At 44.7% G+C, this 25,438-nt stretch overlaps 1 protein-coding gene across 1 annotated transcript in view; it reads right to left on the reverse strand.

Annotated features, from left to right (window-relative positions):
* Positions 1-25,438, reverse strand: part of MRPL3 (mitochondrial ribosomal protein L3) — a 227,919-nt gene that overhangs the window by 155,260 nt on the left and 47,221 nt on the right. Inside the window, exons 4-5 of the mRNA XM_063922364.1 lie at positions 17,213-17,311; positions 13,413-13,512 (exon numbers count right to left, since the gene is read on the reverse strand). Of these exons, the coding sequence (XP_063778434.1) occupies positions 13,413-13,512; positions 17,213-17,311 (199 nt within the window). The remainder of the gene's footprint in view (positions 1-13,412; positions 13,513-17,212; positions 17,312-25,438) is intronic.

Consider the following 25,438-nt stretch of genomic DNA (forward strand, 5'->3'; position numbering starts at 1 on the left):
ATATAACACTGCACAGTAAGAACTGGATGTATATCACAGGGTAATTTTACTAGAAAACCCTGACTAAATGCACTCTTTCTTAACTAGCACTGTCTAAAAAGGCAGGTAGAATACTTAAGTGTTGTTATGATCCAGACACTCAGGTCAGGGGAGATCTTATACTGTGAGACCTGAGTAGCAGGATGTAATGCTGGAAAGGGGAAACGGAATGGGAATAGCCCCTGGCGCCCTACCTCCGTTGTCTTACCCGTGCTGTCAGTTCACTCTTGCGAGACTATGGTTTCTTGGGCCCATGGCAGCCGCGTTTGAAGGGCGGATTACGTCTGCCCAACTCCGATGCCCCCTCAGGTCTTAAGGAGAGACAAAGAGTGAACCGAGGCAGGGTAATAACAAGGGGCCCTCTAACTAAACAACAAGGCCAGGGGCTATTGGCTAACCTGAAACTAAAAGTGTGTGCGGCTTACCGCCAGGGAAAAGAACAACCAAAATAATCCACTTGTCCACTACTCTCCTACACGGCACCGCCGAGTACCGGAGAGGACTATGGAAGCGGAAACCTCCGCAAATGCTCCAATGCAAGAAAATAATACTAAAGCGGCCTAGGCCGTAACACGCGGCAGGGCCGCCACTCACGAAACAAAGTGGGAACCTAAATCGACTGCCACAGGTAAAAGAGGACCAGGAGAACTCCTTGGGACCAGATGACAAACTCCAAGATTCAGGGACTCAGAGAACAGGAGAGACCGGACACAGCAGACCAGGAACAGACGTTCACCAAACATGAGCAACATGCAGGAAGCTATCACCGGCGTCTGTGTGAGGCACTGAGGAGGCATTTAACAGGGAACCCTCCAATAAGAGCACAGAGCCTAATTACAAAAAATGTCGTGCAGCTGCCTTGCTGCACGACCAGAGAACATGTGTGAACACTTTAATAATCAATACCTGCAACGGGGAACACGGTCCGCCTGTGGCGTCCCCGTTGCTAGGGTCCCAGCGGCTCGGCGCGCCCAGCGTCCTAGCGTTGCTAGGGACCCGGCGGCTCAGCACGCACGGCGTCCCTAGTTGCTAGGCGCCGGGCGGGCAAGGAGGAGGGTGCAGCGGCCGCGGTCGTCGCTCGGAGATGGACCGAGCGACGCCACGGACCGCGGCACCTAACAGTACCCCTCCCCCCTTGAGGAGGGGTCAAAGAACCCCTAAAGCCCGGCTTCTGAGGAAACTCCTGAAAAAATAATCTCTTGAGTTTAGGGGCATGAAGATCTCTATCCAAGACCCAAGATCTTTCCTCCGGACCATAGCCTTTCCAGTGAACCAAAAAATAAAGCCGGCCCCGAGAAATTTTTGAATCTAAAACCCTCTCTACCAAGAACTCCTGTTGCCCCTGAACATCCACCGGAGATCTACCCTGGGAAGTCCTCCGAGGAAATCTCCTGGAAGAAAAATACTGTTTAAAAAGGGAACAATGGAAAGTATTTCCAATTCTGAGAGATCTTGGCAAGCGTAGCCGAAAAGCAACTGGGTTGACCTTTTTAATGATAAGGAATGGTCCAATAAATTGGGGTCCCAATCTAGCCGAAGGTTGTCGGAGCTTGATTTTGCGAGTTGACAACCACACCTCATCTCCCACCTTAAAAGTGCAAGGACGTCGGAGCCTATCAGAAAATTTATTTTCTCGGAAGGCAGCTTTTCTCAGGGCAAGGTGCACTTTTCTCCAAATTGCTCTGAGATGGGAGGTTAAGGTCAACGAGGAGACTGGAGAATGATGGAAAAAAGAGTTGGCTCTAGGATGAAAACCAAAGACTGAAAAGAATGGGGACTCCTTGGTGGAGGAATGACAGGAGTTATTATAAGCAAATTCGGCTAAAGGAAGAAATTCAGACCAATTATTCTGGAGTTTGGCCGAATACAAGCGTAAATATTGTTTTAATGACTGGTTGACTCGTTCGGTTTGCCCGTTAGACTGTGGATGGTAACCAGATGTTAAAGACAGTTTCATATTCAATGAGGCACAAAAACATTTCCAGAATCGTGCGATAAATTGCGGACCCCGATCAGAGACAATATCAGTGGGCAAACCATGGAGCCTGAACACATGGCGGAGGAACAAAACTGCCAACCCTTGAGCAGAGGGTAATCGGGGAAGAGCAATGAAATGAGCCATTTTACTAAAACGGTCCACTACCACCCAAATGACTCGACATCCGGCTGAAAGGGGAAGGACCACCACGAAATCCATGGATATATGAGACCATGGCCTGAGAGGAACGGCTAAAGGTATGAGTTGCCCGATCGGCAACGAACGAGGGACCTTATGCTGTGCACAAACCTGACAGGAGTGGACAAATTCTTTTACGTCTTTAGAAAGACTAGGCCACCACACCGAGCGAGAGACCAGTTCCAAGGTCTTAGTGATACCTGGATGACCAGAGACCTTGTTGTCATGAAACTCAGCCAAAACAGTGCCTCTCAAAAATTCAGGGACAAAAAGACGACCAGCAGGAGTAAGTCTAGGAGCCTGGTGTTGAAGCTGGTTTAACTGAGTAAATAAATCCTGTGTGAGACCTGCCCGGATGACTGAAGATGGAACTATGGGGGTAGTAACAGGATTGCTATTGTGAACCGGAAGAAAGCAACGTGACAGGGCATAAGCTTTCGTATTCTTGGAACCAGGCCTGAAGGTGATAATAAACCTGAAACGAGTAATAAACAGTGCCCAACGTGCCTGCCGAGCATTAAGCCGTTTAGCTGACTCAATATATTGCAGGTTCTTATGGTCAGTAAATACTGTAATAGTATGCCTAGCTCCCTCCAGCCAATGCCTCCACTCCTCGAAAGCCTATTTTACTGCCAGTAATTCCCGATTACCAACGTCATAGTTGGATTCTGCGGAGGAGAATTTCCTGGACATGAAGGCACAAGGATGTAATTCCTGAGACTCCGGATCTTCCTGAGAAAGGATAGCCCCCACTCCAACCTCTGAGGCATCAACCTCAACAATAAAGGGGAGCTCCGGATTAGGGTGTCTGAGGACAGGAGCCGAGACAAAGGCCTGCTTCAAGGCCCGAAAGGCAGACTCAGCTTCAGGCGACCAATTGGAAGGATCCGCTCCTTTTTTAGTCAAGGCTACTATAGGAGCGACCAGGTCAGAAAAGGTATGAATGAACCGCCTGTAATAATTTGCAAACCCTAAAAAGCGCTGAATTGCTTTTAAATTAGTGGGTTGCGCCCAATTAAGGATGGCCTGAAGTTTTTTCGGTTCCATAAAAAAATCCCTGGGGAGAAATAATGTACCCCAAGAAGGACACTTCTGTGATGTGAAAATCACACTTCTCAAGCTTAGCGTATAAATGATTCTCTCGTAGTTTTTGAAGAACCAGACGCACCTGGGTAACATGTTGTTCCATAGACTCAGAGTAAATCAAAATGTCGTCTAAATAAACGACCACGAACTTCCCAAGGAAGTCACGGAGAACATCGTTGATGAGGTCCTGAAACACCGCAGGAGCATTTGACAGGCCAAACGGCATCACCAGGTATTCATAGTGACCTGACTGAGTGCTGAAAGCCGTCTTCCACTCATCCCCAGATCTTATTCGGATGAGGTTGTAAGCTCCCCTAAGATCGATTTTTGAAAAGATCATGGCGGAGCGTAACTGATCAAAAAGCACAGAAATCAATGGCAAAGGATAGGTGTTTTTAACCGAAATCTTATTCAAAGCCCGAAAATCAATACATGGTCTGAGTGACCCATCTTTTTTCTCGACAAAGAAAAAACCTGCACTCAACGGAGATTTCGAAGGCCTAATAAAGCCTTTTTTCAGGCTTTCCTGAATGTAATTATTCATGGCTGTGGTTTCTGGCCCAGACAGGGCATATAATCTCCCCTTAGGCAAAGTGGCACCTGGTACTAACTCTATCGCACAGTCATAGGACCGATGGGGAGGCAGAATGTCCGCATTGCCTTTGGAGAACACATCGGCAAAATCTTGATATTCTACAGGAATAAGTTCTGGGACGACTGCCGCAACCCGGACTGGATGGGAAATACATTCCTTAACACAAAAAGGACCCCATTGGGAAATCTCCCCAGACCGCCAATCTATGGTGGGATTATGAAAGGCAAGCCAGGGGTGACCCAAAACTACAGGAACTGCCGGACAATGTGTAAGGTAAAATTCTATGTCTCCAGAATGTAAGGCCCCCACTGTCAGTAATACTGGAGGTGTGCGGTGAGTAATTATCCCATTGGAAAGCGGACCCCCATCCAAGCCGTGCATGGTGATATGTTTGTCTAGTGGTATCTGTGGAATGCCTAAAGCCTTAACCCAAGCCAAGTCCATAAAATTTCCTGCAGCTCCACGATCGACGAAGGCCGACACTAATGAACTGAGGCTGCCAAAGGAAATCTTAACAGGAACTAATAGAGAATCATTTGAGGAGATTAGCTGCAGACTCAAGTGAACCCCCTCACAATTGGTCAGAGCGTTTCCCGACTTGTTCGGGCAGTTGCGAGCAATATGTCCCTTACCACCACAATACAAACAAAGACCAGAACTTAATCTTCTGGTTCTTTCCTCTGGAGACAGCCGGGAGAGACCCATCTGCATGGGCTCCTCGACGTCCTCAGGAAAGGTATAAACACAAGGATTAGGCCTAAAAGTTGTTCCTCTTTCAGCCCTCCGCTCTCGGAGACGACGATATATTTTAATAGCAAGCTCCATGAGTTTGTCGAGAGTCTCAGGAGCGGGGTACTGAAGGAGACTGTCTTTAATAAGTTCAGACAAACCGAGGCGAAACTGACTGCGCAGGGCTGGGTCATTCCAGCCACAGTCGTTCGACCAACGGCTAAATTCGGTACAATACACCTCTGCTGGATTTTTACCTTGTTTAAGGGCACGCAGGTGACTCTCAGCTGATGCCTCTCTATCTGGGTCATCATATAACAGGCCTAATGATTTAAAAAAAGCGTCTACAGATAAAGCAGGATCATCTGTTCTTAACCCAAACGCCCAGGTCTGTGGATCACCCTGGAGCAACGACATAACTATCCCAACCCGCTGAGACTCAGTACCAGAGGAACGAGGCCTTAAACGAAAATAAAGCTTACAAGCTTCCTTAAAATTAAAAAAATCTTTTCGGTTACCCAAAAAACGGTCGGGTAAATGCATCTTTGGCTCTGGGACCACACTCGGGGAGGCTCGCAAAAGATCTTCCTGCGATTTCACCCGAAGAGTAAGGTCCTGAACCATCTGAGTTAGTTCATGAATTTGGTTAACCAAAAGCTGACCGGGATTTGGCCCTAACCCTGCCGGATTCATGAGGCCGAATTTTACTCTCACCAAAACAAAAAATGGAAAAAATAAACCCCTTTTTTTTTTTAATGTTTTTGGCCGGTGATAATGTTATGATCCAGACACTCAGGTCAGGGGAGATCTTATACTGTGAGACCTGAGTAGCAGGATGTAATGCTGGAAAGGGGAAACGGAATGGGAATAGCCCCTGGCGCCCTACCTCCGTTGTCTTACCCGTGCTGTCAGTTCACTCTTGCGAGACTATAGTTTCTTGGGCCCATGGCAGCCGCGTTTGAAGGGCGGATTACGTCTGCCCAACTCCGATGCCCCCTCAGGTCTTAAGGAGAGACAAAGAGTGAACCGAGGCAGGGTAATAACAAGGGGCCCTCTAACTAAACAACAAGGCCAGGGGCTACTGGCTAACCTGAAACTAAAAGTATGCGCGGCTTACCGCCAGGGAAAAGAACAACCAAAATAATCCACTTGTCCACTCTCCTACACGGCACCGCCGAGTACCGGAGAGGACTATGGAAGCGGAAACCTCCGCAAATGCTCCAATGCAAGAAAATAATACTAAAGCGGCCTAGGCCGTAACACGCGGCAGTGCCGCCACTCACGAAACCAAGTGGGAACCTAAATCGACTGCCACAGGTAAATGAGGACCAGGAGAACTCCTTGGGACCAGATGACAAACTCCAAGATTCAGGGACTCAGAGAACAGGAGAGACCGGACACAGCAGACCAGGAACAGACGTTCACCAAACATTTACTGTTTTCTTTTTTACTCCTTGGTATATGTATAAGTAATATTTTTCTTGGGAAAATGCTACGGGTTATTTGGATAGGGATATACATTTATTTTTCCCTCCATTGAAGGGTGCGTTAGTTAGTGATGTTATACGAATCACTTCTATGACACAGTCTCTCAAGAGAGCTCAACAGTAGCTAGATTAGCACTGATTAATTTTATTAATATCTCATATTGCTCATCTAGTCACATCTTTCTTTCTTTGCCTAAATAATGAATCTATTGGCAATTGGCATCACTATGATGACCTAATTCCATAGGCAAAATATATGAATTTCACAATTATATTTTTTTATATATAAAATAAAAAAACTTCTTTTTGCAACTCTCAGGCCATCAGATAAGATAGAATGCCTGTTCGAGATGCCAATTTTTTAAATATGGAAATAAAAGTTTGAAATATTTTAATACAGAATAATCATTTCAAAAGAGTGCGCCACACACTAAGCTTATTTTAGTTGTAGGTCCACTAGTGACTTACACTAACAATCTCCCCTAAAAAATACATGCAAAGTTATATAAGGCCCTCCCTCCCAACACAGCAAAATGCTGGAGAGGTGTGAAAGACAGCAAGGCGGTTTAGCTAAATATAAACTTAGTTCACTTTTTTTTTTTTCAGTTCACAGAGAAAAAGGAGAAAATGCAGATGCACACTAAAATCACTGGCAATCAGAAAAATGATCATAAACGCTGCAATTTAACATGGTGTAAATTAGCATAATTTTTGCCAAAAAATGTGGGCCCACTTACCAGGGCCAGGTGACTTCATAAGGTGAGTCCCTAACAATCCTAAGGTTGAAGTCCAGAGCTTGGGACCCCCCGGCTACCACAACCCAACCTCCCCAAGACATCACTAGAAGAAATATCAGTTTAACCACTTAATATACAACTTCTTTCCCCCAAACCACACAGAAATGTACCTTTTCTTTCTGTAATAAAGTTTAAAAAGTATTTTTAAAGATATATTTAAATCATTTATTTAAAAAAATATACCTAGGTGGTGTTTTGCACCCCCCCCCCCCCAATCCCTGTGTCCATAGGCTCCCATTGTAATTTTACTTCCCAACCCCCCTCCCCCATCACAAATATTCCCCTGAGTGGAATAAGATCCCCGTTTTGTCAACCCAACATCCAACGTCCCCTGGTGGTAACAGATCCCCTGGCAGAACCCACACCCTCAACCCCAGTGTCAATGGGCGCCAGTTAAGTAGCCCCCCTCCCCATGTCTCACTATCTGTTTTTTTATTAATATTATTATTTATACCCTCCCCACCCCCACAAAATCTTTATGGGGCAGCATAAATCCCCCTAGTCCTGATGATATCCTCCATTAACAGACCCACCCCTCACCTTATTGCAGAGACAGCGCAGCAGAGCCTGGGGTAGGGGGGGACAGATCATCAGTGCCCATGCAATAGCTGATCTCTGCACATGCAGAGATCACCATAGATGTGCTGGGGATTAGAATGATATTCCCCTAACAGCACATATAGTTTCCACGCCCAAGAATGCCACTAGCAAGGCATTCCGGGGCACATTTTCGGAAGTGATGTTGGCCACATCACTTCCAGGAGGCCGCTGCAGCAGGAAGAAGTCTTCCATACAGAGGTGGCGGACAGTGGAACTTGCTGGCTGTAAGTGATGCGACCTGGTCAGGTAATGGACTTCTGGCTGCGGTCGCATCACATACGGTAGTGCCAGGCAAGTGGTTAAGTGTTAAAAGGTGTTACATTAAAAAGAAGTAGCAGCTCAGTGCTATAGGTGAGTAGTAGTAATTAGGCTGTTAAAACGTGTTACATTAGTGAAAAGCAGTTTAGGTAGTAAATAGTGTTAGATTAAGTGTAACAATAATGATGCCCCGAAGCAGCACAACCACACCAGCCAGGGATCCCCACGCTCTGGACCTATCCCTAATACTGACAGATTATATAAATGTATGCAGGATTTACAATTTGCTTATTCCAATTTGTAGTCTGCAAATGCAAAAACCCTATAATAATTAAAAAAAAACACCCCAGGGCAGGTATGTTTTCCAATACACAAATACACAGCCTTTCAAATATATTCATTTCGCATACTTGTCACGATCCTGACTGTAGTTCTCGTATTTGGTGACTTACCACTGCCATCTGTCCTGGATCCTGTGCCTTTTTTTGCTCACTGAGATAAACCGCATGCCAATACCATGAGTTTCCTGAGTTCTCTGCCTGGAAGGTAACAGTTAACGAGCTCCACCTGTGGTGATCTTCTGTGTGAGTCTGAATTCAGCAATCTGAAGTTTAGGCCTAAAAGGCCAGCATCCTGTGTTTGCAGAAGTTCAGGCTTCAGTGTTCTCTCGGCCTACTAGGCCTCGTCCACTTCACAGCCTAGTCTAGAGTACTCACAAGACAGTGACTGTTTCACCTGACCCAGAGCTGTCCAATCCTGTGCCAGCCTGAGACTCTCTGAATCACCTGACACTGCTCACCAATCACCAAGGACCAGGAAGTATAAGTCTGAAGTCTGGAGTTGGAAACGGGGCCAGTTCCTCGTGTCACACACAGCTCTGTGTGAGCTTTGAAGCTGAGCTCCCTAAAGGTAACCCTTGTACTTTAGTTCCTGTAAAAACTCTGTTTCTTTGTTACCCAGTTTGGATTACATTTGTGTTGCCATTGATATCCAGTATTTCCACAAGTCTCAACTTAAAGGCACAGTACAGTGTTCCACAGTCTCCACTTAAAGGCACAGTACAGTATTCCACAGTCTCCACTTAAAGGCACGGTTGCAGTGTTTCATCTTAAAGGCACAGTACAGTATTCCACAGCCTCCACTTAAAGGCACGGTTGCAATGTTTCATCTTAAAGTGCAGTGTTCCACAGTCTCAACTGGAAACCACAGCTGCAGTGTTCTATTGTCACAGCCGCAGGGTTCTTCAGCCTCGTACTAGAGTTATAGCAGTCATCGTTCTACTTCCAGTTGCGTTTCCAGTTATATCCGGTACCAGCACACATTACAGTTGCATCCCAGTCTCACCAGTAACCAGTCCGTCTTACTATCTTGCCAGTAACCTCGAGTACATAAGCACCTACTCCTGTGACACTATATCCAGTACAGTCTCACCTATACATTCATCCTGCTATCAAAGTCCCTGGTGATCCAGTGGTCAGGATACGGCTTCCTCTGCCAAGGCCCGGGTTCAATCCCCGGTCAGGGATTGCTCCTTCTTCTCACTGATTGCTACAGACCAGCCTAATATTCACATAGTTCTCCAGTTGCCCGCACAGACTTCACTAACACCGGGTTCACAAAACCACAGTCATGACAGTAGGAACTGGCCACATGGACCCGGCCGAAAGTGTTTGTCTGACGCAGGACCTCCTAAGCAATATTGCAGGACGCTTGGAGGGTTTGGAGTCGACTCCGCATCAATTGGCACAGTGTCTGCAGCGGAATTCGTTCTTCAGAGATTCTCTGACCTTCTGCATTAAGACTCCTGACCCACTGCAGATTTTCTACCAGATGTTATTACAGTTACAAGAACTTTTGTCTAGTATTCTTTCAGTGATGCCTGATCTCTTCAGGAATACCACCAACGTTGTTGATCCTGTTTTGTCCCATCCAGTTAATAGAGTCTCTTCCTCTGTGCAAGGAAAAGTTGTTCATCAGAGCTATCCACGGCCCAAGCTCTCTGAAGCTGAATGTCAGCGGCGTAGGGAGCTACACCTCTGTCTTTACTGTGGAAATTCCGGTCAGTTTGTTAAAGACTGCATTCTTCGCAAGCCAGGGAATGGTGACAAATCTCAGTATCATAGTGCTCATGTCTACAAGTCATCCACAATAGCCGATCCTGCTACTGCTGACGGGGGTATCAAGAAGGCTACTCTGAAAGAGACTCAAATTTATGACTGTGGTTCGGTGATTAACAGGCCTTATCCCAAGTTGGGTGTCCAGAGAAGAATGTTCAAGCCATTTAGAGTCACAGAGGAGTCCGTGTCTACAGCCCAAGGAGGGGCGTCCGTGTCTACAGCCCAAAGGAGGGGCGTCCGTGTCTACAGCCCAAAGGAGGGGCGTCCGTGTCTACAGCCCAAAGGAGGGGCGTCCGTGTCTACAGCCCAAAGGAGGGGCGTCCGTGTCTACAGCCCAAAGGAGGGGCGTCCGTGTCTACAGCCCAAAGGAGGGGCGTCCGTGTCTACAGCCCAAAGGAGGGGCGTCCGTGTCTACAGCCCAAAGGAGGGGCGTCCGTGTCTACAGCCCAAAGGAGGGGCGTCCGTGTCTACAGCCCAAAGGAGGGGCGTCCGTGTCTACAGCCCAAAGGAGGGGCGTCCGTGTCTACAGCCCAAAGGAGGGGCGTCCGTGTCTACAGCCCAAAGGAGGGGCGTCCGTGTCTACAGCCCCAGTGAGGGGTTCAGAGCATCCAGCCCCAGTGAGGGGTTCAGAGGGTCCAGCCCCAGGGAGTCTTCAGAGCGCTGCCCAGCCAGAGAGTCTACAGAGCGCTGCCCAGCCATAGAGTCTACAGAGTGCTGCCCAGCCCCGTGACGTGGGGGCTCTTGCCTCAGCCCAGCCCCGTGAAGTGGGGGCTCTTGCCTCAGCCCAGCCTCGTGAAGTGGGGGCTCTTGCCTCAGCCCAGCCCCGTGAAGTGGGGGCTCTTGCCTCAGCCCAGCCCCGTGAAGTGGGGGCTCTTGCCTCAGCCCAGCCCCGTGAAGTGGGGGCTCTTGCCTCAGCCCAGTCCCGTGAAGTGGGGGCTCTTGCCTCAGCCCAGTCCCGTGAAGTGGGGGCTCTTGCCTCAGCCCAGCCCCGTGAAGTGGGGGCTCTTGCCTCAGCCCAGCCCCGTGAAGTGGGGGCTCTTGCCTAAGCCCAGCCCCGTGAAGTGGGAGCTCTTGCCTCAGCCCAGCCCCGTGAAGTGGGAGCTCTTGCCTCAGCCCAGCCCCGTGAAGAGGGGGCTCCTGCCTCAGCCCAGCCCCGTGAAGAGGGGGCTCCTGCCGGTCCAGCAATATTCCAGGCTCCACCTGGTCAGTCCGTCCCAGCAATACTCCAGGCTCCGCCTGGTCAGTCCGTCCCGGTTCCAGCCGGTCCAGCAATACTCCAGGCCCTGCCTGGTCAGTCCGTCCCGGTTCCACCCGGTCCAGCAATACTCCAGGCCCTGCCAGGTCAGTCCGTCCCGGTTCCAGCCGGTCCAGCAATACTCCAGGACCAGCCTGGTCAGTCTCCTCTGGCTCCAGCCAATTCAAGTATCCTCGGATCCAATCCAGTCCTACTCGTCCAGCCAAAGATTTCTCCAGTTTCAGTCTGTTCAAGCTCATCTGGACTCAAACCGATTCCAAGCATTGGTCAGAGTAAAGAACTTTTGTCAGTTGGTCCCAGTAAAGGACTTCCACCATCTAGTTCTAAAATTAGACTTCAGTCTGTCTCTGATTCTGTTTCCTTGTCTTCTAGCACTGAGTCCACAGCTTCCGCGGGGAATTCTAATACCTCTTCTCATCGATGTCGGGATAATTCTGCTCTAGCATCTAAAGTCAAGAAAAATACCAAGGCTATTGACCTAATGTCTGAATGTGTACCTCAGTCTAATGTTGTTTCAGTGGCATCTGTTTCCTTGAGTCCAATTTCATCCTCCACTCAGTCTTCAGAACATTCAGCCGATGCTCCGTTTTCTGACCCATCGCTTTCTGAGCAAGATAATGCCTTGATGAACCAATACATTAGGAATTTCAGGAATGCCAAGAATTGGAAAACAGTACAAAGACAACAGCCTGTTGATTTAAGAGCTGGTTATGTTTCCATTGATTCCACTCCAAGTTCCTTGTGTTGTTCTGAACTTGTTAATGCAGCTTACAAAACGGATGTAGTTATTCCCAAAGAAGACTGGTATCTTCCAATAGACTTGGACTCAGACTCTGAATTTGATCCAGTTTATGATGCTACTTCTTTCAGGGGAGGTCCCATGTTTTCTAAGGAAGTTTTTTCTTTACAGGAGATTCCGCTCTCCCTGGTCAAAACCAAATGTTCCCGTAAGAAGAAGAGGCATCAACGAAGGATGAATTTCTCAAGTTCCTCTAAGACCAAAGATGGGTGTCCGGAGTCCACCCTTGAAGAGGGGGTACTGTCACGATCCTGACTGTAGTTCTCGTATTTGGTGACTTACCCCTGCCATCTGTCCTGGATCCTGTGCCTTTTTTTGCTCACTGAGATAAACCGCATGCCAATACCATGAGTTTCCTGAGTTCTCTGCCTGGAAGGTAATAGTTAACGAGCTCCACCTGTGGTGATCTTCTGTGTGAGTCTGAATTCAGCAATCTGAAGTTTAGGCCTAAAAGGCCAGCATCCTGTGTTTGCAGAAGTTCAGGCTTCAGTGTTCTCTCGGCCTGCTAGGCCTCGCTCCACTTCACAGCCTAGTCTAGAGTACTCACATGACAGTGACTGTTTCACCTGACCCAGAGCTGTCCAATCCTGTGCCAGCCTGAGACTCTCTGAATCACCTGACACTGCTCACCAATCACCAAGGACCAGGAAGTATAAGTCTGAAGTCTGGAGTTGGAAACGGGGCCAGTTCCTCGTGTCACACACAGCTCTGTGTGAGCTTTGAAGCTGAGCTCCCTAAAGGTAACCCTTGTACTTTAGTTCCTGTAAAAACTCTGTTTCTTTGTTACCCAGTTTGGATTACATTTGTGTTGCCATTGATATCCAGTATTTCCACAAGTCTCAACTTAAAAGGCACAGTACAGTGTTCCACAGTCTCCACTTAAAGGCACGGTTGCAGTGTTTCATCTTAAAGGTACAGTACAGTATTCCACAGTCTCCACTTAAAGGCACGGTTGCAGTGTTTCATCTTAAAGGCACGGTGCAGTGTTCCACAGTCTCAACTGGAAACCACAGCTGCAGTGTTCTATCGTCACAGCCGCAGGGTTCTTCAGCCTCGTACTAGAGTTATAGCCACAGTCATCGTTCTACTTCCAGTTGCGTTTCCAGTTATATCCGGTACCAGCACGCATTACAGTTGCATCCCAGTCTCACCAGTAACCAGTCCGGCTTACTATCTTGCCAGTAACCTCGAGTACATAAGCACCTACTCCTGTGACACTATATCCAGTACAGTCTCACCTATACATTCATCCTGCTATCAAAGTCCCTGGTGATCCACTGGTCAGGATACGGCTTCCTCTGCCAAGGCCCGGGTTCAATCCCCGGTCAGGGATTGCTCCTTCTTCTCACTGATTCCTACAGACCAGCCTAATATTCACATAGTTCTCCAGTTGCCCGCACAGACTTCACTAACACCGGGTTCACAAAACCACAGTCATGACAATACTGGCTTTATGAGCTCTTGAAGTAGTTACCTGGCTTGAGGATGGCATTGTCAGATACTTTGAATACACTGAGTTTCTGCTTTGGTGGAACACCTGCTTCACTGTACTTCTCCATAAAAGATTCTGGCTTCTGCAAAGATAAGTAGACCCAACATGTGAAATTATTAAAATGGGAAACAAAAATACTTGTTTTATTTATCCACACAAAATCCGAGGACCAAGCCAAGGCCACAGTCATTGGTGCACACAAACACTTGCCCTATCTACACTGTGATCCCCTGCTCCCACTTATTACAGTACTTACAACACTCAGCCGCCTCTTTCCTAAGCAAAGCCTCCATCCACAATTATATCTGTGCGGACAGCCATCACTGTCAGCACAGAAAATCACAGACATCAGCATACAGTATCAGGGTATGAACGACTCAATGCTGATGGTCACTGCTGCAGTGACAAAAGTGTCTGCAACATATGTGAATACCAAATGGGTTCTCTTCGTTAAAATTCAGATTAAGAGGAACCAAATAAATAAATCACCAGGACTTCCAGCTGTGTTTTCTTGTCTAAAAAGAGCAGGGATCACAGTTCTAGGCAAACCAGAGGCCAATTAAATGTTTGGGGGCAATTAAATACCCACTGGCATGCTGTATAAATCCTGGCATGGTTCATGAGGACAATGATGGTATAAATAGTAGGGACAGTGCTCTTATAACATGTGAGCACTGCTGTATTTCATACAGTATATGGAAGCATCGGTAAATGGTAGTACAGGTTGAGTATCCCTTATCCAAAATGCTTGGGACCAGAGGTATTTTGGATATAGGATTTTTCCGTATTTTGGAATAATTGCATACCATAATGAGATATCATGGTGATGGGACCTAAATATACGCACAGAATGCATTTATGTTACATATACACCTTGTACACACAGCCTGATGGTAATTTTAGACAATATTTTTTATAACTTTGTGCATTAAACAAAGTGTGTGTACATTGACACAATTCATTTATGTTTCATATACACCTTATATACACAGCCTAAAGGTAATTTAATACAATATTTTTAATAACTTTGTTTATTAAACAAAGTTTGTGTACATTGAGCCATCAAAAAACAAAGGTTTCACTATCTCTCTCTCACTCAAAATAGTCCGTATTTCGGAATATTCCGTATTTCGGAATATTTGAATATGGGATACTCAACCTGTATGTGTATGGGATGCCAGCTTCACTTTTGATGCTGGACACTTTGAGGAGTTCTGTTCAAACACATGAAATGTAGTCAACTGATATCTTAGGGATCGTTCCCAGAACTTAAAACCCAGCTCATCAAAATTAAGGAATAGAAAATACTAGCTTCTGTGATTTCTTAATTTAGTCTTTTTGATGCCTGGAGAGTTCTTGATCACTGCAAACGCATTTCTCCCTGCCACACAATCTCCACTTGAGAATGGACTTTTATCTCCTCAACTCTCTTGGCCTCACAGGTTTATTACGGTCTTGGGTCTCTGTGTTTTGGTCCAATCACCTTGCGGTGTCTATTTCTATTACTGCTGCTATCTCACCCAGACTATTTCTTTTGCGCTTAAATGATTCCCTTCTTCTCAAGGAACTATGGGGGTCATTCCGAGTTGATCGCTAGCTGCTGTTGTTCGCAGCGCAGCGATCAGGCTAAAAATCTGCATTTCTGCGCATGCGTCTGCACCGCAATGCCCACGCGCGATGTACGGTTACAAAGCCCGTTGTGGTTGTGCACAGGTTCTAGCAAAGTTTTCAGTCGCACTGACGGCTGCAAGAAGCTTGACAGGAAGGGGGCATTTCTGGGTGTCAACTGACCGTTTTCAGGGAGTGCAAAAACGCAGGCGTGTCTGAAAAAACGCAGGCGTGGCTGGGCGGGTGTATGACGTCAAATCCGGACACGAATAGGCTGAAGTGATCGCAAGTGCTGAGTAGGTTCAGAGCTACTCAGAAACTGCACAAACTGTTTTTGCAGAGCTAGGCTGCAAATGCATTCGCACTTCTGCTAAGCTAAAATACACTCCCCAGTGGGCGGCAGCATAGCATTTGCACGGCTGCTAAAACTAGCCAGCGAGCGATCAACTCGAAATGAGGGCCTAAGTGTTGAGCACTGGAAACATTCTGAAGGAATTATTTTTGCTTAGTCGGTCCGCAGAGTTCCCTCCAGTAGTGGTGGCGGAGCACATACAGCTACAGTTCGTGGCCAATTTATTTTGCTAGCTAAAGCACAGAAACTTAAAGATCATCAAGCTGTTGCTGATCTAGAGAGTCAGAATGACCAGCTCACCATTAAGCATCATTGTCATGTCAAGTGGTCGATCTACAGTATATCTATGTAGTATAGATATTATGACAAGCGTGACAAAACAGACTCCCTCTTAGCCTCTAAATTGCACTCAAGTAGACAGCACAACAGGGTACTAGAACTTATAGATGCTCAACATATATAGACCTATGATCTGCCTTGTATAGAGTAGCCCATTGTTTCAGAGACTTATCAAAATCTCTATGGTCTTTCCATTTCCAAATTCTTCATTAGTTAAAAAATAGATGAATTTCTTTCAAGTCCCCTGCCTACCCTTTCGGAGTCACAGACGGTGGCTCTAAATAAAGCTATCTCTTCAGAAGAAATTAAAGCTTACATCAAAACCTTAAAGAATACTTCTGCTCCAGGTACTGATGGGCTTCCAGCAATTCATTATAAAAAATTCTGCAAAATTTTAATCCTCTACTTAGGAGACCTTTTTAAAACAATTCTTACAGGCACGCCATTTGATGGCACCACCACTGGGATGGAGATTGTAATTATTCCCAAACCTGGGAGGGATCCCACCGAATGTGGCAACTACCACCCTATTTCTTTACTAAACTCAAACCTCAAATTATTTGCTTGACTTCTAGATTAGCCATCTTAATACTATCTTTGGTGCACCAGCATAAGGTGGGATCCATCCCAGATAGTTAGGCTGTGGAAAATATTCGGAGATCCATTGATCTCATGCATTACTCAAGCACCCTTGCCACTTCCTCCCTAGTGGTGGCGCAAGATGCCAAAGGCTTTTGATAGAGGCTCTTGGGTATTTATGGAGGGTACCTTAACGGCACCTTGTGTTCTAGGAGCGTTTGTTTGCGGATGTCAAGTAATTATATAACACTGATTTGTTTCTAGTATAAAGCATCACGCTGTTTGGTCATTACATGTGACAACTCCTAATGTTTATTCAAAGAAACACAATTTAATGGTGTCGAACATCCCCATTATGTGTGAGTATCACCCTTATTTTGTTCTATGCAATACTTTGTGACTTGTTTTTTGTTTGCTTGAGATTGTGCCTATCTTATACCCTAGCAATAAATCACATAAATAAGAAAATTAATAAAAATGGGGCTTGCAATGACTCATGCATGAAGTGGCGCATACATGTGATGTGTGTGTCACTGTGCAAGCCCTTTGGTAAGCGTGTATAATAAAAGATTGGTTGTACAGTATATAGAGCAGAGGTTCTCAAACTCGGTCCTCGTGGGCCCACACAGTGCATGTTTTGCAGGTAATCCAGCAGGTGCACAGGTGTATTAATTACTCACTGACACATTTTAAAAGGTCCACAGGTGGAGCTAATTATTTCACTTGTGATTTTGTGAGGAGACCTGCAAAACATGCACTGTGTGGGCCCACGAGGACCAAGTTTGAGAACCTCTGATATAGAGCATACAAGAATAGGGGAGGGGGGGAGGAAGGGAGAAGGAGATGGTAGGAATATGGGAAGGATAGAGGGAGAAGGGAGGAACAGGAAGATTACAATACTTACATAGAAAGGAGACACATTTTTCCCTCCCACAGCGAGAGTTGCGCTTCTCCCATCAGCCTCTTCTTTTGACGTGTACTTAATAACATGACAATCTCGTACCTTGAAAAGATTAAGAAATGTTTGTTTTGTATTACTTTTAAGGTGTGTACACACGGTTAGACAAATCTGTAAGATTTTGACTATTATAGTCAAAATCTTAAGGAAAGTTAGTGGATATCTCAAGGTGTTAGGCAGCTTGCAATGCCGATTCGATCCCGATGCAAGCTCCAGTGGGGTCGGTATCGTAAGGCTAGATATAATGTGCAGGCAAGTCAATCTTGACTATCTAGTGTACTATCTAGTACAAAGTATAGTCAAAATTGCCACTTAGTCAAAATCGTACATAGACAAAATCTCAAGCACAGATAGTCACAATCTGTAATATCTGTGCTAACTGTGCTCTGGGGGAGTTCAAAGGAAATTGCATACTCAAAATCGGGCAGAACAAGGATCTCACCGTGTGTACACACCTTTTAGACATCATGAAAAGCAAATAAACAATCATTAACAAATATAAATTGGAGAAAAAAAAGTGTGTTTTTTTGTTTACATCCCTTCCCTATCATCTGCTAATCTCTGCTATACTATGCTATCATATTAGCACATTACACAGGGAAGTCAGAGGTACACCCTGAAGAAATAACTATGCTACTGCTCAGTAATGGACTCACAACTTTATTGAGATCATTCAACAGATTTTAAAGCCCCAAGGCACAAAGGTGGAATCACTTAATGTAACAAGCATCACAGTATAAAATGTATATGGATGTAATATGTATTGTCTAATTTAGACGCACAAAATCCATACCTCCCAACATGATCCTCTCCAGGAGGGACAGACTTCTCTCTTAATGTATGATTGCCATCACATGTGCTGTAACATCTTTCTTGTCCATTCACCTGTTCAAAACAGGTGTCTGCAATCACAAATTAAGAAAAAAAGTCCAGAAGCAGAGCATTGTGTCCCTCCTGGAGAGGGTCATGTTGGTAAGTATGCAAATCCCCAGAAAACAAAAACAGTGTTATGCGCTAATACATATAATGGCAAGTGCAGTTTTGCAACCCAAACCTGGGAATGGTGAGTGCAGCAGTAGAGTAAGGAGATATATACATACACAAGTATATATATATATATATATATATACATACACACACATACACACACACAAACACACACACACACACACATATATATATATATATATATATATATATATAGATATTTATATAGATATATAAAGTCTAGTGCACTCTACCATTCTAGTGCACTCTACCATTCTGTTGTGCAAGACAAATGTGGCCAATTGTTTGAATAATAATAAAAATAATTAGGTACTTATAGTTAGATTCTATTTAAAAACAAACAAACATGGAATGTGCTCACATTTGTCTTGTGCTCCAACATGGTGCCTAGAGTAGAAATCATTGCTGGGCACTTGTGCTATGAATGTTGGACTGCCAGTCCTAGTATGCACCATCTGATCAGTGCGACACCATAGGCTAATAGCACCCACAGTGTTGCACAAGCCACCCATTGCAGAGGCCAGGAAATCTCTGTCCTGCATGGAGATTCCTGACCTCGTCCCACTCTCTCAGACCCTCCAACATGACCCGCCCCACTAGGTACAAAATGCTCTGTTTCTGGACTTCCCTCTTAATTTATGATTTCCATCACCTGTGTTGAACTAGTTAAATGATAAGAAAGCTGTTTCTTCACAGGTGATGGCAATAATAAATTAAGAGGGAAGTCCAGAAACAGAGCATTTTGTACCTAGTGGGGCAGGTCATGTTGGAAGGTATGCTCTCTAAGCAGCAGCGACACGCTTCCATTTTCACAAACAGAGGATGTCGCCGCCCTCCAGACGGCAGCTGTCTAGCAACCACTCCCGCCGCCAATACTATGTGTGGTCTGCTACAGCCCATGGGTAGAAGCCCCCTCCAGTTAAAAGAAAAAAAAAAAAAGCCTACCAGCATTTAGGGCTACATGCAAAAGCATCCAGGATTTATTCCACAAGCAAAAAAATAACTAAAAATGTAGTGTGTGTGTGTGTGTGTGTGTGTGTGTGTGTGTGTGTGTGTGTGTGTGTGTGTATGTATGTATGTATATACATATATACACACATATATATATATATATATATATATATATACATATACACACACACACATACATATATATACATTATATATCTATATACATACATACATACATACATACATACATACATACACACACGTATACATACACAGGGTTTGTGCAGATGCACAGTTACTTGCTCTTGGTTACTTTGGGAGTAGTGCATAACGATAGTGACAGTAATGATTCATGGTTAGAAACTTGTTTAAGTGAATAATTAGTCCGGGAGAGACTAAGCAAAATCAAGATTAATAAATCACCTTGTCCTGATGGACTTCACCCGAGGGTTCTTATGGAGCTTAGGTCACAACTAGCAAGACCCCTATACTTGATTTTCAATAGTTCAATTAAATCAAGAATGGTACTGAAGGATTGGCGTATAGCTGAGGTAGTCCCATTATTTAAAAAGGGATCCAAAAATCATGAGGGTAACTACAGACAGGTTAGTTTGAGGTCTATAGTTTGGAAAATATTGGAAGGAATTCTAAGCGATAGCATACAGGAGTATCTACAGACCGCTAAGATTATTAGCAAGAACCAGCATGGGTTTGTGAGGGACAGATCATGTCAAACTAACTTAATTAGCTTCTACGAGGAAGTGAACGATAATCTTGACCAGGGAAAAGCAGTAGATGTGGTCTACTTAGATTTTGCAAAAGCCTTCGATACAGTGCCTCACAGGAGACTGATCATCAAATTAAAGGAGCTTGGCCTAGGAAAAACTGTTTGTACATGGATAAGTAACTGGCTGGATAACAGGGTACAGCGAGTAGCGGTCAACGGGAAGTCCTCAAGCTGGACCCCAGTAGTCAGCGGAATACCACAAGGGTCCGTACTCGGGCCCCTACAGTTCAACATATTTATCAATGACCTAGAAATAGGCCTGGAAAGCACAATGTCAATCTTTGCAGATGATACTAAACTGTGTAGGGTAATTAATTCAGAAATAGATGTGGAGTCTCTGCAGAATGATTTATCTAAACTTGAAATCAGGGTGTCTAAATGGAGAATGAGGTTCAATATAGAAAAATGCAAGGTTATGCATTTCGGGACTAAAAACAAACTTGCATCCTACATATTAAATGGGGAAAGTCTAGGGGTAACAGTATTGGAAAAAGATGTGGGGGTACTCATTGATAATAGGTTTAATAACCATACACAATGTCAAAGCGCAGTAAAGAAGGCAAGTAAGGTGCTAGCATGCATAAAACGTGGAATATTGAGACAAGGGACGAGGATGTAATCCTGCCGCTGTACAAATCACTGGTACGTCCACACCTAGAATATTGTGTTCAGTTTTGGGCACCACTGTATAAAAAAAAAGATAAATCGGTGAACTCGAAAGGGTTCAAAGGCGAGCTACTAAACTGATTAAAGGGATAGAGGGACTGGATTATGAGGAAAGGCTTACTAGGTTGAATATGTATACACTGGAAAAGAGGAATCTAAGAGGAGACATTATTAATATCTTCAAATATGTAAAGGGACATTACAAAGAGTTATCAGAGAAATTATTTATTAAAAGAACTCTGTTTAGGACACGTGGGCACTCGCTGAGGTTGGTGGAGAGAAAATTCCGTACGCAACGGAGGAAAGGGTTCTTCACTGTTAGGGCAATAAGGATTTGGAATTCCCTGGGAAGGTGGTATTGGCAGACTCTTTAAATGCATTTAAAAAAGGATTGGATACATTTCTGATTGAAAATTATATCCAAGGTTATAACATTTAAAATATTGACGTTGATAATCCGGGTGTAACATGATTTACAGTTGTTAACTAGTCATAAAACATTGCTTCAGCAGGTACATTATAATCAACTCAACTTAATAGAGGTTGAACACGATGAGCATTTTGCCTCTATTTAACCTCAATTACTATGTTACTATGTATGTGTTACTATTGTCAACTCAAAATCAGGCTCTATATACAGTACCTTGTAGAAGAATTGGACACAAGGAAGCATATTCAATTAGCCGCGGGATACTAATTGCCGAGCCAGACTGCTTCAATTAGCGGGAATTAATACGCACATTAATCCTTGATAGTTTACTTTTCCTCACAGCTTCATGTGCTGCAAGAAAACCGCACAATCGCGGGTACACTTACTGCATGAACTGCGCAATCAAAGTTTTCTCAGCATCAGTGTGTCCCCATGCAGTAATCTCAGATTTTAGGTAGGGGAAAAATGCTATTCAATTGGCACCATGGGGTAATTAGCCGGCAGTTAGCTGCAAGGTTTATGAATATGCCTATGAATATGAATAGGTGGCTTCCCATGGGGTTCCAATGTTTAGGTCAACAGCGAATAGGTCAACTCTATATGGTTGACATGCTCAAAAGGTCAACATGACAATGGTTGAATCAAGTTGTTTGTTTTTTTTGGTCACGTTTTTCCAACTTTTACCTCATTTACTATCCATGAGGACTACAATTGGAAATAATAACCTGTGGGGAGTGCAGCAGTAGCATAGTGATCTACCTTGTTCGAAGGTTGGCGAGCGAACAGAGCTTGCAAGGGTACACATTTCCACTGATTGTGCTTAGATATGGTTAAACATACAAAATGAAACTAAAGAAAACTCAAACTTGTGTCAACCATTGTCATTTTGACCATTTGACTCTGTCGCCCTTACCCACTCTCTACCTTTTAACTGATAACCTTTTGACCCTGTCGACCTAATACATGTTGACCATATGGGATCAACCGAATAACTGTCTATCTAAAACAGACCTATCCAAAAGGTTGATCGAGATCTACTGGTAGCTCGTAGAGCATCAGTCGGTAGATTGTGACCAACTGAACTAAAATAAAACTGACACACCGGCATTTGGGTCCTCAAAGCCCAGTTTCCAGTAATGCAGTGCACCATTGATGTCATGATGTCACCTATGCTCTGTGAGGAGCCTACCGCTGCTGCTGTTTGACTCCCTGGCCCCACAACCAACTAACTGTGTGCTGAATGTCATGGTGAACTGCTGTACCGCCGGGCTGCCCACTCTGTACTCAAAGAACCATCACATAGGCTCCACACAGCGTTTAGCACATCTCCGTGGTGATTGTGGTAAACTTTGTACAAGTGCAGGAGCCACAGTCGGAGGCAGTCCGTGTGGGTGTGTGGGGGGGGGGGTCCTTTATATGTGCAGTGCAGGGCACACTGGGTGACGCTGCTGGGGCACAGCTTCTTCCTGCTGCACTAATATACCACCTCGAGCACCAGGCTTCCCGCCGCATAAACCATCGCCGAGTTCCCAGTGCTATCTGTTTTATCAGCTGCCGAGTACCAGTGGTCAGTCTTTACGGGGGAAGGGGGGTAGAGAGGGTGAGCTAAAGCAATTTAATATAGATTTTATTTTTTTGTAGGGGACATTTTTTTTGCCCTGTGTGGGGCAATGTGTTTGAGGTTTTTTCTGTGTTTATTACTGTGGGGGCTAGTGTGGTTTCGGGTAAGACAGTCCCTACACCCCGTGCAGCGAGTTCATCACCCTTTTTTGTTGTGCCACACCTAATTTTTTGGGCACAGGTAGATCACAAAAGCTTTTCAGCTTTCAAAATACATTACTGACTCCAAGGGTGAGATTCAGTTGTTTTCTAGCTGGCAGCCAGTAGATGGCGCCCAATGGAGCTATTTAATTGTTGCTCCGTTTGGGCGCTATCAGCTGCCAGCGCCTGCATTTCAGCTTGCATTCCCTGGGGCTGGCAAGCTGAAATTAGTGAAAAGGGACCCGTCTGAGTGCTCAAACAGGACTTTTCGCGTTACGTTTATTACTTTGGTCGGGTTTAGCTACTTTACACAGCTAAACCTGACCTCTCCGGGCACAATTGCATATTACACTTCATGTGTAAAAAAACAGCTGAGTGGACAGAAAATTTTATCAAGTGTCACCAAGGGATAGACAAGTCTATCCAACGTTTACATAAAAATGAGATGAAAATATGGATTATACAGTATGTAGGCATACCATACTATCCCTTTAACACACTAATGTATGTCACAGGTTAAAGATAGTATGGTATTCCCAATTATATACCATTTACAATTCAATTCAATACAGTCCAAAGAAAGCTACAGAATATATTTCAATCTTTCCCAATATCAGAGTCGAGAAATAAAAATTGTATGTTTAAATATTTTAGGTTTAAAAAAAAAGAAACAAAAAAGAGCTTACACATGTTTTTTAGATTTTATTTTATCTTCGTGTTTGAGTTATTTCACTAGTAGTTTTAAAGTCACTTCTGTGAATGTGTGGGATGCACAAAAGAAACAAATGGTAACATAGCTAACAGTTTTGAGTTCAGAGAATTTAAAATTGCATTAAGGTTGGCAGTTGTTTGTTGTAGGCTGTAAGCTTATTTTGTCCTGGGAAGAGTTGCAGCCGTGATGGACTCCGTTTCACACAAAGTACATTTCTGTCAGAGATCGGACAGGAATATATAGGATATAGCATTGCATTTTTTGCACAAAGAGATATCAAAAAAGAGAAAAAAGAAACTGGGAATAATTCAGTACTGTTGTATTTTCAAATATGTTCGGATATATGATAGTAAATACCGCCTTCAGTACACAAACAATGCAATCGGAGGGATAACAGGGGAGCGCACAACAGGTCTCTCTCTTCCAGCAGGGAATTTACTTTGGTTCTGGTATGAAAGATAGACAGTGTCTAGTTAGACAGTCAATAGATAGACACCATATGTTAGACAGACATTAGGTCGACAGGGTCAAAAGGTTGACATGAAAATGGTCGACATGAAAAAGGTAGACACCATGTTTTTTGCATTTTTGTGGTTTGTGTGGATAGTTTTGTCATCTGGGACCCCCAATTGTAGAAAGGCATGCGCTCGCCACGCTTCGGGCACGGTGGCTCGCTGCGCTCGCCACAAGGTTTATAACCAACTCTATGCCGACATGGATAGAAAAAGTGTGAAATAGTCCAAAAACATGTTACATTAAAAAAAACACATTTGTCTATCTTTTTCATGGCGACCTTTTTCATGTCGACCTTTTGACCCTGTCGACCTTTTATACTGTCTACCTTTTTCATGTCGACCTTTTGACCCTGTCGACCTAATGTATGTCTAACATATGGTGTCTATCTAATGACTGTCTAACTAGACACTGTCTATCCATCAAACGGATACCTTTACTTTCTAATTACTGTTATCAAATCATGAAATATAATTGTCCAGCATAGCTGAAATGTTTGGAACAAGTCTATTAAAGTTTAAAAATGTTGTATTAAGAACATCAGAGTCCCACACCTACAGCCCCTTCTGAGATAGGTACCACAGCCACACAAACATCACCACACAAACAGTCTCTGTTCAGCCCTTACCAGGATATAAACACAGCTGATAGAGGCAACACATTACAAAGCGACTTAAGAGGCCCATACACCTACGATAAATTGTGACAATCCTCCGTTCTGGAGATGATTGCCACAATCAATCGCTGATGTATGGGTTCCCATAACAGCGATTCTGATCAAAAAATGATTGGAATCGCCAAATTATGATTTTTAAACATGTATAAATATCATGATTTATCGCGGCTTTATCTGTAGTGTATGGGTGAGGATCAGCCGATAGGCTGACCACTTCGTCTATACTGTGGGAAGAGAAGGGGCGAGGAGGGAACGGCAGCAGCGGTATTGGGGTGCCAGCGGTGCAAAGTACCTGGAAGCTGGCGACACTGGCCGGCAGCGGTAGAAGGAGTGAGGAGGAGTGCGGAAAAGCAGTGGCAGAGCGTTCCTCTCCTGAATTCCCAGGAAAAGAACGCTTGTGATTGGCTCAGCTGCTCATTTAAAAAGTGGTGCCGCAAGCCGTCATTGGCTCACACACGGCGCCATTTTTAAGATTCAGGATGGCTGCAGTCAGCAAATTGTGGCTCATTTCGTCATCACCCCACTCCTTTGGCCTCGCTATATTAGCCAGACGGTGGAGGAGGAGGAGATGAGAAGACCTCCTGAAGTCCTGGGAGGGCGGCGGCCAACGCAAAAGACCTCACATGGCTGCCACCCCCCAGGTGAAGATCACAGATGAGGACGCCGAA

The sequence above is a fragment of the Pseudophryne corroboree genome, chromosome 5 (genome assembly GCF_028390025.1).
Source record: "Pseudophryne corroboree isolate aPseCor3 chromosome 5, aPseCor3.hap2, whole genome shotgun sequence".
NCBI classification, from domain to species: domain Eukaryota; kingdom Metazoa; phylum Chordata; class Amphibia; order Anura; family Myobatrachidae; genus Pseudophryne; species Pseudophryne corroboree.